Source organism: Leptonychotes weddellii, chromosome X (genome assembly GCF_054177405.1).
Source record: "Leptonychotes weddellii isolate Sample4059 chromosome X, ASM5417740v2, whole genome shotgun sequence".
NCBI lineage: Eukaryota > Metazoa > Chordata > Mammalia > Carnivora > Phocidae > Leptonychotes > Leptonychotes weddellii.
Genome location: NC_138385.1, coordinates 47205014 through 47218809, shown reverse-complemented (window position 1 = coordinate 47218809; position 13796 = coordinate 47205014). Strand labels below are relative to the sequence as shown.

The 13796-nt window shown below is 35.3% G+C and overlaps 1 protein-coding gene across 3 annotated transcripts in view; it reads right to left on the bottom strand.

The window, feature by feature from the left end:
* The window catches only part of CHM (CHM Rab escort protein), a 191340-nt gene that overhangs the window by 19596 nt on the left and 157948 nt on the right, over positions 1-13796 (bottom strand). Inside the window, exon 13 of one of the 3 annotated variants that reach the window (XM_081808561.1) lies at positions 7783-7850. The exons of the other annotated variants lie outside the window; for them this stretch is intronic. Coding sequence (XP_081664687.1) covers positions 7789-7850 — 62 coding nt within the window. The 3' untranslated portion in view covers positions 7783-7788. The remainder of the gene's footprint in view (positions 1-7782; positions 7851-13796) is intronic. 3 annotated transcript variants of the gene reach the window in all.

The following is a 13796-nucleotide window of genomic DNA, read 5'->3' as shown; positions in this document are numbered from 1 at the left end:
AGAATGAAACTCGACCATTCTCTAACACCATACACAAAGATAAACTCAAAATGGATGAAAGGCCTCAATGTGAGACAGGAATCCATCAAAATCCTAGAGCAGAACACAGGCAGTAGCCTCTTTGACATCGGCCACAGCAACTTCTTTCATGATACATCTCCAAAGGCTAGTGAAACAAAAGCAAAAATGAACTTTTGGGACTTCAGCAAGATAAAAAGCTTCTGCACAGCAAAGGAAACAAAACAAAGAGGTAAGCCACAGAATGGGAGAAGATATTTGCAAATGACACTACAGATAAAGGGCTGGTATCCAAGATGTATAAAGAATTCTCAAACTCAACACCCAAAAAACAAATAATCAAGTCAAAAAATGGGCAGGAGACATGAACAGAAATTTCTCCAAAGATGACATACAAATGGCTAACAGACACATGAACAAATGTTCACCATCATTAGCCATCAGGAAAATTCAAATCAAAACCACAATGAGATACCACCTTACACCAGTTAGAATGGCAAAAATTGACAAGGCAAGAAACAAGAAATGTTGAAGAGGTTGTGGAGAAAGGGGAACCCTCTTACACTGTTGGTGGGAATGCAAGTTGGTACAGCCACTTTGGAAAACAGTGTGGAGGTTCCTCAGAAAATTAACAATAGAGCTACCCTATGATCCAGCAATTGCACTCCTGGGTATTTACTCCAGAGACACAGATGTAGTGAAAAGAAGGGCCACATGCACCCCAATATTCATAGCAGCAGTGTCCGCAATAGCCAAACTGTGGAAAGAGCTGAGATGCCCTTCAACAGATGAATGGATAAAGAAGATGTGGTCCATATATACAATGGAATATTACTCAGCCATCAGAAAAGATGAATACCCACCTTTTACATCAACATGGATGGGAGTGGAGGAGATTATGCTAAGTGAAATAAGTCAAGCAGGGAAAGTCAATTATCATACGTTTTCACTTATTTGTGGAGCATAAGGAATAGCACGGAGGATATCAGGAGAAGAAAGGGAAAAATGAAGGTGGGGAAATCAGAGGGGTAGATGAACCATGAGAGACAATGGACTCCGAGAAACAAACTGAGGGTTCTAGAGGGGAGAGGGGTGGGAGGATGGGTTAGCCTGGTGATGGGTATTGAGGAGGGCATGTTCTGCATGGAGCACTGGGTGTTATGCACAAACAATGAATCATGGAACACTACATCTAAAACTAATGATGTAATGTATGGGGATTAACATAACAATAAAAAAAACCTAATGATGTATTGTATGGTGACATAACATAATAAAATAAAATAAAAAAAAACAGATATACATAAAATGCCTGGAGATTTTAAAGCAATAATCATAATGATACTCACCAGGCTTGAGAAAAGAATAGAAGAGTTCAGGGAGGCCCTTACCAGAGATAAAGGTGTTAATAAAAAGTCAGAAATGAAAAATGCTGTAAATAAGATTTTTTTTTTAAAACTGAGATTCCAAAAAGACTGGATGTAATGACAACAAGGATAGAGGAAGCAGAGGAATGAATGAGTGATATAGAAAACAGAATAATGGCAAATAATGAAGGTGAACAAAACAGAGAAAGAAGAATTATTGAACACGAGAACAGACAGGGAACTCAGTGATTCCATCAAATGTAGTAACATTCGTATAGTAAGAATCCAACAAAAAAAGAGAGAAAAGGGGGCAGAAGGTTTATTTGAGGAAATAATAGATAAAAACTTCCCTAATCTAGGGAACGAAACAGACATCCAAATCCAGGAGGCACACAGAACTCTCACTAAAATCAACAAAAGCAGGCCAACACTAAGACATATTGTAGTAAAATTTGCAAAATATAGTATTAAAGAAAAAATCCTAAAAACAGTAAGACAAGTCCCTAACTTACAAGGGAAGACCTAAAAGGCTAGCTGCAGATCATTCCACAAAATTGGCAAGCCAGAAAGGAGTGGCATAACATATTCAACTTCCTGAATGGGAAAAATCTGCAGCAAAGAATACTCTATCCAGCAAAGCTATCATTCAGAATAGGAGAGATAAAGAGCTTCTCAGACAAACAAAAACTAAAGGAGTTTGTGACCACTAAACCAGTCCTGAAAAAAATATTAAAGGGGACTCTTTGGGAAGGAAAAAGCGACAAAGACTAAAAAGGAACAGAGAAAATCTACAGAAAATGACAAAACAAGTAATAAAATAGCAGTAATAAAATTCATATCTATCAATAATTACTCTGAATGAAAATGGACTAAACACTCCAATCAAAAGACACAGGGTATAAGAATGGATTAAAAAAACAATACCCATCTATATGCTGCCTATAAGAGACTCATTTTAGACCTAAAAACACCTGCAGATTGAAAGTGAGGGGATGGAGAAATATTTCTCATGCAAATGAAAGTCAAAAGAAAGATGGAGTAACAATACTTGTATCAGACAAACTAGATTTTAAACCAAATGCCTTAAGAAGAGATGAAGAAGGGCACTATATCATAATAAAGGGGACTATCCAAGAAGATCAAACAATTAAATTTATGCCCCCAACATGGGAACACCCAAATATTATAGAACAATTAATAACAAACTAAAAGGCAGTAATTGATAATAATACAATAGTAGGCGACTTAAACATCCCACTTATAGCAATGGACAGATCACTTAAGCAGAAAATCAACAAGAAAACAATGGCTTTAAATGACACACTGGATCATACCGACTTAACATATATCCAACTTAAAGCAGCAGAATGCACATTCTTTTCAAGTGCACAGGGGACATTCTCCAGAATAGATCACACATTATATAAAAAAAATCAAGCCTCAACAAGTACAAAAAGACAGATCATACCTATTCTATGAAAACTGAAGTCAACCACAAGAAAAATTTGGAAAGACCACAAATACATGGATTTTAAACAACATGCTACTAACAAATGGGCCACCCAGGAAATCAAAGAAGAAGAAAAAACCATGGAAACAAATGAAAATGAAAACACAATGGTTCAAAACCTTTGGGATGCAGCAAAAGTGGTCGTAAGAGGGAAGTATACAGCAATACAGGCCTACCCCAAGAAACAAGAAAAATCTCAAATACACAACCTAATCTTACACCTAAAGCAGCTAGAATAAGAACCATGAACGAAGCCAAAAGCTAGCAGAAGAAAGGAAATAATAAAGATTAAAGCAGAAATAAATGATACAGAAATTAAAATAACCAGTAAAACAGATTAATGGAACCAGGAGCTGGTTCTTTGAAAGAATTAATAAAATTGATAAACCCCAGCCAGACTTATCAAAAAGAAAAGAGAAAGGAACCAAATAAATGACAAATGAGAGAGGAGAAATCACAACTGACACCACAGAAATATAAGAGAATATTATGAAAAACTATATGCCAACAGATTGGACAACCTGGAAGAAGTGGGTAAATTCCTAGAAACAGAAACTATAAAAACTGAAACAGGAAGAAATATAAAATTTGAACAGACCATAACCAGCAAATAATTCAATCAGTAATCAAAAATCTGCCAACAAACAAAACTGCAGGTCCAGATGGCTTCCCAGGGGACTTTTACCAAACATTTAAAGAAGGGTTAATAACTACCTATTCTTCTCAAAATATTCCAAAACACAGCAATGGAAGGAAAATATCCAAACTCATTCCATGAGGACAGCATTTTCCAAAATAAAATCTAGTTTGTCTGATTCCAAAACAAGACAAAAACTCCACTAAAAAATAGAACTACAGGCTAATATCCTTCATGAACATGGATGCAAAAATTCTCAACAAGATACTAGCAAATTGAATCCAACAGTACATTAAAAGCAACATTCCCCACAATCAAGTGGGATTTATTCCTGGGCTGCAAGGGTGGTTCAATATTTGTAAATCAATTAATGTGGCAAACCACATTAATAAAAGATAAGAACCATATGATCTTTTCAATAGATGCAGAAAAAACATTTGACAATGTACAACATCCATTCTTGATAAAAACCCTTAACAAAATATGGATAGAGGGAACATACCTCAACATAATAAAGGTCATATATAAAAAAAAACACAGCTAATATCATCCTCAATGGGGAAAAACTGAGATTTTCCTCTAAGGTCAGGAACAAGATGGGGATGTCCACTCTAACCACCATTATTTAACACAGTAATGGAAGTCCTAGACACAGCAATCAGCAACAAAAAGAAGTAGAAGGCATCCAAATTGGTAAGGAAGAAGTCAAACTTTCACTATTTGCAGATGACACGATACTCTATATAGAAAACCCGAAAGACTCCACCAAAAAATTGCTAGAACTGATACACAAATTCAAGCAATTCACAGGATATAAAACCAATGTTGAGAAACCTGTTGCGTTTCTATACACCAATAATGAAGCAGAAAGAGAAATCAAGGAATCAGTCCCATTTATAATTGCACCCAAACCCATAAAATACCTAGGAATAAACATAAAAGATCAGTACTCTGAAAACTATAAAACACTGAAGAAAGAACCTGAAGATGACACAAAGAAATGGAAAAACATTCCATACTCATAGGAAGAACAAATATTGTTAAAATGTCCATGCTACCCAAAGCAATCTACATATTTAATGCAATTCATATCAAAATACCTACAGCATTTTTCACAGAGCTAGAACAAATAATCCTCAAATTCGTATGGAACCACAAAAGACCCCTAATAGCCAAATCAATCCTGGAAAAGAAAAGCAAAGCTAGAGGCATCACAATTCCGCACTTAAAGCTATGTTACAAACCTATAGTCATCAAAACAATACGGAACTGGCACAAAAACAGAGACCCAGATCAATGGAACGGAATAGAGAACCCAGAAATGGACCCAACTAATCTTCAACAAAGCAGGAAATGCAATGGGAAAAAGAGAGTCTTTTCAGCAAATGGTGTTGGGAAAATTGGACAACCACATGCAAAAGAATGAAACTGGACCACTTTCTTACACAAGAATAAACTCAAAAACGGATGAAAGACCTAAATATGAGACAGGAAACCATTAAAATCTTAGAGGAGAACACATGCTGAATCCTCTTTCTCCTCAGCCATAGCAACTTCTTACTAGACACATCTCTGGAGGCAAGGGAAACAAAAGCAAAAATGAACTATTGGGACTAATAGACATGAAAAGATGCTCAACATCACTCATCATCAGGGAAATACAAATCAAAACCAGGATGAGATAACATCTTATACCTACCAGAATGGCTAAAACTAACAACAGAGGAATTAACAGATGTTGGCAATGATGCAGAGAAAGGGGAACTCTTACATTGTTAGTGGGAATGCAAACTTGTGCAGCCACTCTGGAAAACAGTATGGAGGTTCCTCAAAAGTTAAAAATAGAACTACCCTAATGACCCAGCAATTGCACTACTAGGTATTTGCCCAAAGGATACAAAAATACTGATTTAAAGGAGGACATGCACCCAATGTTTATAGCAGCATTACCAACAATAGCCAAACTATGGGAAGAGCCCAAATGTCCATCAACTGATGAATGGATAAAGAAGATGGTGTGTGTGGAATACTACCCACCCAATCAAAAAGAATAAAATGAATAAAATCTTACCATTTGCAATGCCGTTGATGGAGCTAGAGTGTATTATGGTAGAGAAAAAAGTCAGAGAAACAAATAGCATATGATTTCACTCATAGATGGAATTTAAGAAACAAACAGATGAACATAGGAGAAGGGGACAGAAAATAAAGGAGGGGGAGGCAAACCATAAGAGACTCTTAACTCTAGAAAACAAACTGAGGGTTGATGGAGAGGAGGTGGGCAGGTGAAGGGCTAAATGGGTGATGGATATTAAGGACTGCACCTGTTGTGATGAGCACAGGGTATTATTTTTAAGTGATGAATCACTAAAATTCTACTCCTGACACTAATGTTACACTATACCTTAACTAACTAGAATTTACATAAAAACTTGAAACAAACACAAAAAAGGAAAAAAAAATTGTATCATGAATTTTATTAATATATACTACATACTATATATTTAGCTATATATTAGTATTTATAATAAATTACTAATATCTTTAGTAAATTACACATATTATATATAATTATATAGTACATGTTTTATATGTTTATATATAATGAAATATTACACAGCCATAAAATGGATGAGATTTTGCTATTTGCAACAACATGGACAGACCTATAAAATGTTATTCTAATTGAAATAAATCAGACTGAGAAAGACAAATACCATATGATTTCACTCTTATCTGGAGTCTAATAAAAAAAAAAACGAATGAATAAACAAGGAAAAAACAGAATCAGACTTATAAATAGAGATCAAACTAATGGTTGTCAGTGGTAAGGGGAGTAAGGTGATGTGATGGACAAAATGGATGAAGGGAAGTGGGAGATACAGGCTTCCAGTTATGGAATAAACAAGTCACGGGAATAAAAGGTATAGCATAGCGAATATGGTCAATGATGTTGTAGCAGCACTGTATGGGAAGAGAGGGTAGCTACATTTGTGGGGAGCACAGCATAATGTATATGGAAGTTGAACTGCTTTGTTGTACACCTGAAACTAATGTAACATTGTGTGTCACCTATATTCAAAAAAATTTTTTAAGTGAAAACATATTTCTTGAGTTTTATAAGTGCCATACACTGTTCACATGAATCTGATCCTTGTAACAGTCCTGAGGTATAAATACTATCATTATCCCTATTTTATAGATGGGGAAGCTGAGGTACAGAGAGATTAAGCAACTTCCCTAAGGTCATTCAGCTATTATATAAAAGAGTTAGTATTTGAACCCAGCCTATGTTCTCAACTACCATATAACAGTGTATTGTTAGAATGCATCTTCCTGGTTAACTGAACTGTTTAGCTGCCTTGGAAGTACCTTTCGTATATACTATTTCTATACTATGTGAAAGTAAACTTCAGTTGTACACATATAGCTTTACAAATTCAAAATCAAGTCAAAGATAAGGCAATATGATATCCATGAAAAGTCATTAAATTAAAGAGACTAAAAGGTGAAAGTAAACTTAACATATTTTAAAGATTTTATTTATTTATTTGACAGAGAGAGACACAGCGAGAGAGGGAACACAAGCAGGGGGAGTGGGATAGGGAGAAGCAGGCTTCCCGCCGAGCGGGGAGCCCGATGTAGGGCTCGATCCCAGGACCCTGGGATCATGACCTGAGCCGAAGGCAGACGCTTAACGACTGAGCCACCCAGGCGCCCCAAACTTAACGTATTTTAATGTCTTAAGCACATTTTTGGTCATATACTTAAAACTACAGTGCATTTGCATAGCATAGGATAAAGAATAAAAAGTCTAAAATATGTGATCTGTAAAAAGAAAAATTAAAATTGCTTAACAATTGATCACTTCCTTTGTTAATGTCTAAAGATTAAATTGATTTTAGTATTACACTTGAATACATGATTTTTATGATATTTTCTACTCTGAATAAGAAATCTATTTATTTGGTATATTTTTATCAAACAAATTTGTTTTTATGAATTAAAATTCTGACTAATCAAAATACAAAAAAATTGTTGAAAAATTAAAAATACTGTGAGAATTATATATCTTATTAAACAATGCCTACAATCTCCTAAACAGGATATTTTCTTTAACCAAAACTACAAAATGAATTTTATGTATTATACTTTACTGAATGCAACACAGTAACTGAATAGTATTTAACGTAAAGTACCACAGTATTTGTCAACCTTGAATTACACCATAAAAAGTTACAAAATTCTACCTGTTCTTAATGGAAAGAAAGTAGAAGTTGGTGCTGATTCAAGAATGGGTGAATTTGATCAGTTGATACTGAAAAGAGATAAAGATTAACTGAGTATGAGGATTAGTCAAGAAGCGAGAATATTCTAAGAATAACATAAAACCTTCATTAGCTAAAAGAGTACCTGAGCAATTTAAATTCTTTTATCTTCCCAGTTACTTAACTGGGAAAAATACCTTTGAAATCAGTAACATCCTTAAAAGGAAAATAAATCTTTACATATTGATTACTATGGCTAATGAAGAATGGAGTACACTAGATTTAGACATTAATTAAACCCAGTATTTAAAAGTAAAAAAGACTTAAATTTTACTAAAGAATTCCCATATTTTCTCTAAAGCCATAATTTTGTAGTATGTCTTACAAACAAGCTAATTTGCTCATGAATATCTTTAAAATGCATTTCTTTGTTAAAAAAACTAAATAAATCACAATACTTCACATCATTTACTTTCTATAAATTTCATTTTATTACCTTTGAGGAATGAGTGTAACCCACAAAGTCTCACTGGTATGTATTTTGATTATGTTTGATTTACTCAGGTGCAACTGCATTAGTTACAGCGCTTACCAACATTTGTCTTCCAGTGATTCTTCCAATAGGAAGAGCAATGAGTTTAGTTCATAATTTTGTCATTACAGTCTCAAATTTTAAGCCAAGTGAAGGCATTTGGTTCCACTCAGCTGGACATACTAATTATATGCCTGTCATTTATATAATGAGACCAGTCTAGATGTATTTGTCTACTTAAGTAATTGTTTTAAGGGAAAATTGATAACAATGAAACCTGCTTAATAATTAAATAACAAATTTATACAGTATTTAGAATTTACTCTTCCTAAATACTATTTTACTTTTTGATTTCTACAATCAGCACATAGATGATCATTAACAGCTCAACACTATTAGTATAAATATGAGAAATCTACAACATAGCTAAGCTAACCCAGATACATGAGCATTCAGACAGAATAGTAAAAAACGTTCTCTCAGGAATCCTAATTGAGACTAATTCTTCTGAAGATACTTTTTTTTTTAAAGTATGAATGCTGTCAAATTCCATACTATCCTCCCTTAATAGGTGGGATTCTTATACCATTTGAAAGTATTCATCATTTTCAGTTTTTGGTGTTTGACCTGGGAAATAATGAAATTTTTCTGTGAAGAAACAATTCTGTAAACTTTTAAAACCTGTTCTATTGTGTTCAAGATAAATTTTATTCAAAAGGTTCAGGAAAAAAGACAAAACTCTTAAAAGAGATTTAGAAGTAAAAGTTGTGTAAGGGAAGAGAATTATTATGTAACATTGTAAGCTAAAAATATTTGCTTATAACCAGGGAGCTTTGAAAGAGGAAAATAAACGAGCCGGGAAAAGGTTTGGATACTTAAAATAAATACATGGCATATACTCCTTTTTTTTTCTGACTTGAAAATTTAAAAAAATTAAGAGAAAGGGAAAGGGTGGTTTAAAGCCTTCTGTGATATTAGACTAGTTCTGTTTCAGAAGACAGACAAGCTAATTACCAAGAGCAGAACAACTTGCCACCAGTTCTGATACCATGACTCTCAATTAGGGCAAAAGCAGGAAAATACACTATTAAAGACTTTTAATGTCCAAGTTACAAATTATTCCTGAAAGTCTATGAACAGGCCCAAAACATAAGACAAAAAGGAGGAAAAAAGAAGCCAAACTTTAAGTAAGAAAGTGAAAAAAACAAACAAACATGAACTTCCCTTTTTTTTCTGGAACAGGACTAAGTATAAATAATAAATTCAAGCTTTTCTCTTTCAGTTAAACTTCCTGATGTAAGCCTCAGTACTGAGACTAAAAAAACCAAAGCCAGTGTATTTGTCTATATTGCTGGCTTTGCATTTATAAACTGATTAAGACATATTAAAGATTAGCAAAATAATTTTATCACAGAAAAAAGTGAGAAAGCTGAAGTTGGAGAGAGCTTTAAAGAAAAATCCAGTTTGCTTAAACTGTCATGTTTTATCAACATGTATACAGGACAGGTGTTTTTCTACATACATGCAAAATCTGGACCATTGAGGGTGTTCAACTTGTATGAGATCTTTTCTAAACTCTTTAGACTACCCCCCCATTTTCTAATAGAAACCAAGACCTAACAAATCATGAAACTTGTTCAAGGTCAAAGAATTAATTGCAAGGAATTCTGTAGACTCTTGGGCCAATACTTTTTCCACTATAACAGTATTCTTCCTAAATTTACTATAAAGTCAAGCTGGAAATTGATTCTTATAACATTAAATACAAGAACTAGAAAACTAAATAAAAAACTTGTTAAAAATTTTTTTTTCTTTTCAGTATCATGACACCTTAAGATATAGTGCTTTAAAACCTTTTATTTTTCATTTACTAGTGGGTAAAATGTTTTTGAGAAAGTTTGTTTTTTTAAGTTAGAAAATGTGACTGTAGAAACAAAACTGGATGTAGGGTTTTTTAAATTTGTATTTATTATATTTAATTTATTTTTATTTATTTACTCAGTACTGCTAAGCATAATGTACATATATGTGAGTTCTAGGAAGAGAAATGGTAAGCCATGGTTCAGTTCCTCATATCGGACAAGAAATGTTAAAGTTATTCATGCTATAATTAACCCTAAGAAGCAGCAGAGGGCAGAGTTAAGATGGTAGAGGAACAAGGGACCCTAATTTCGTCTGATCCCTGGAATTCAGATAGTTATCAGATCATTCTGAACACCTTCAAAATTAACCAGAGATCTGAGAAAAGAATTGCTGCAATTCTATGAATAGAAAAGCGACCACTTTTTGCAAGACAGGAGGTGTGGAGACGGGAATCCAAGGCGATATATCGGAAGATAAACCGCAGGGGGAGGGAGCCTCCGTAAGCCTGCTACTTAAAAGTGCTATAAGCAGTGGAGTGCAAAATTGGAACTTTTAGAAGACTGATCCAAAGGTGCTCAGGAGGCAAAGTGGGGCAGAATATATGTGGGACAGTGTGGTCTTAGGATCCCTGGTGTCACAAAAAGAACAGAGGTGCCTGAGGGTAGGTAAGTTCCCATGCATTGGAGCAGGGAAGCTGGCTGCAAACAGCAAGTCTAGGCACCAGCTTTCTGCTCCCTGTTGCCATAAACTGTGAACAGCTGCACAGTCTGGCGACTGCTCTCCAAGCAGGGGACCAAGAAAAGGCAGAAGCGCTCGGAGAACCCCCTCCCTAACCTGGGTAGAACAGCATGGGTCCGCTGCAGGAGTCTGTCAAGTTTAGACACTGAAAAAATGGGGTTACAGCCCTGAGATAAAAATGCTAGTTCACAGTCTGGGTGAACACAGAGTTCAGATGGAAACCAGGGAGACAAGAGTGATTGACTGCTTTTCTGTGAGGCTCAATGAAGAGTAGGGGGGGCACGAACTTTTAGCTCCAGGGTTAGAGATCAGGGCACTGCCATTTTCATCCACCCCCATTGGTGCTGAAAGCCTTCAGGGAGCAAAACAGCGACGCACAGTGCAATCCAGAGCCGCTTACACTGAGCATGGCCCCTTGGCAAGGGGAGTGCAATTCCACCAGGGGAAAGACACCTGAGAATCAGCACAACAGGCCCCTCTCCCAGAAGACCAGCAGGAATATTCAGCTAATACCAAGTTTACTGATAATAGAGAACTGCAAAACTTCAGCTCCTAAGGAAAACAGTTTATGCCATTTGTGTTTTTTTCTTATTTTTCTTATTATTCTTTAGGCTTTCAGTTTTACATTTTTTTTCCTTTTCAGTTATTTTCTTATTTTATCAATTCTTATTTAAAATTTTCAAATTTTTATTTTCACATTTATGCTTTATATATATATTTCATTTTTGTATTTTCACTGTATTCAATTTTATTTTTGTATATATATCTTTTTTTTTTCTTTCCTATTTTGGGATCTTGTTTCTTCTAACAAATGGACCAAAATAAAACCAGGATCTAGTTTATTGTTGTGTTCTGTTCTACTTCTTATTTGAATTTTTTCTCTCTCTTTTTCTGTTTTCTTCTGATTTGTTTAGTGTGTTTTTCTGGTGCTGTTGTTGCTATTTTTGTATTTTCTCTCTTTCACCTGTTCTTTTCTGACATAACGACAAGATGGAATAACTCACCCCAAAAGAAAGAACGGGGGCAATACGCCCAGCAATTTAATCAATACGGGTATAAGTAAAATGTCAGAACTAGAATTCAAAACAATGATAATAAAGATACTGGCTAGGCTTGAGAAAAGCATAGAAGACATTACAGAATCCCTTACTGGAGAAATAAAAGAACTAAAACCTAATCAGGACAAAATAAAAAAGGCTATTACTCAGATGCAATAAAAAATGGAGGATCTAACTGCTAGGATAAATGAGGCAGAAGAGTCAGTGATACAGAAGACAAAATGATGGAGAATTAGGAAGCTGAGAAAAAGAGAGATAAACAGCTATTGGATCACAAAGGGTGGATTCAAGAGATCAGATATACCATAAAGCAAAACAGAATTAGAATAACTGGGGTCCCAGAGTAAGAGGAAAGAGAGAGGTGGACAAAAGGTTTATTTAAACAAATTATAGCTGAGAACTTCCCTAATCTGGGGAAGGAAACAGGCATTCAAATCCGGGAGGCACACAGAATCCCCTCCAAAATCAATAAAAATAGGTCAACACCTTGATACATAATAGTGAAGCTAGCAAATTTCGGAGGTAAAGAGAAAATCCTGAAAGGAGCTCCAGGCAAGAGGTCCTTAACCAACAAGGGTAGTAACATAAGGATGGCAGCAGTCCTGTCCACAGAGACCTGGCAGGCCAGAAAGGACTGGCATGATATATTCAAGGTGCTAAATGAGAAAAATATGCATGCAAGAACACTTTATCTAGCAAGGCTGTCATTCCGAATAGAAGGAGAGATAAAGAGCTTCCAGGACAAACAGAAACTAAAAGAATTTGTGATCACTAAACCAGCCCTGCAAGAAATATTAAAGGGGATTGATTCTGTAAGCAAAAAGAGAGCCCAAAAGTAACACAGACCCTAAAAAAACAGAGACAATCTATAGAAACTGACTTTACAGGTAATACAATGGCACTAAATATGTATCTTCCAATAATTCCTTTGAATGTAAATGGAGTAAATGCTCCTATCAAAAGACACAGGGTAGCAAATTGGATAAAAAAAACCATCCATATGCTGTCTATAAGACTCATTTTAGACCCAAAGACACCTCCAGATTGAAAGTGAGGGGGTTAAGAACCATTTATCATGCTAATGGACAACAAAAGAAAGCTGGCGTAGCCACCCGAATATCAGACAAACTAGATTTTAAACCAAACACTGTAGTAAGAGATGAAAAAGGACACTATATCATAATAAAAGTCTACCCAACAAGAAGATACAATTGTAAATATTTATGCCCCTAACTTGGAAGCAGCCAATTATATAAGCCAATTAATAACAAAATTAAAGAAACACATTGATAATAATAATAGTAGGGGACTTTAACACTGCACTCACAGCAATGGACAGATCATCTAAGATCAACAATGACACACTGGACCAGATGGACTTCACAGATATATTCAGAGCATTCCATCTTTTTTATTATTATTATTATGTTATGTTAATCACCATACATTACATCATTAGTTTTTGATGTAGTGTTCCACGATTCACTGCTTGCGTACAACACCCAGTGCTCCATGCAGAACGTGCCCTCCCCAATACCCATCACCAGGCCAACCCATCCCCCCACTCCCTCCCCTCTAGAACCCTCAGTTTGTTTTTCAGAGTCCACAGTCTCCCATGGTTCATCTCCCCCTCCAATTTCCCCCCCCTTCATTCTTCCCCTCCTATCTTCTTCTTTTTTTTTTTTTTAACGTATAATGTATTATTTGTTTCAGAGGTACAGGTCTGTGATTCAACAGTCTTACACAATTCACAGTGCTCACCATAGCACATACCCTCCCCAATGTCTATCACCCAGCCACCCCCC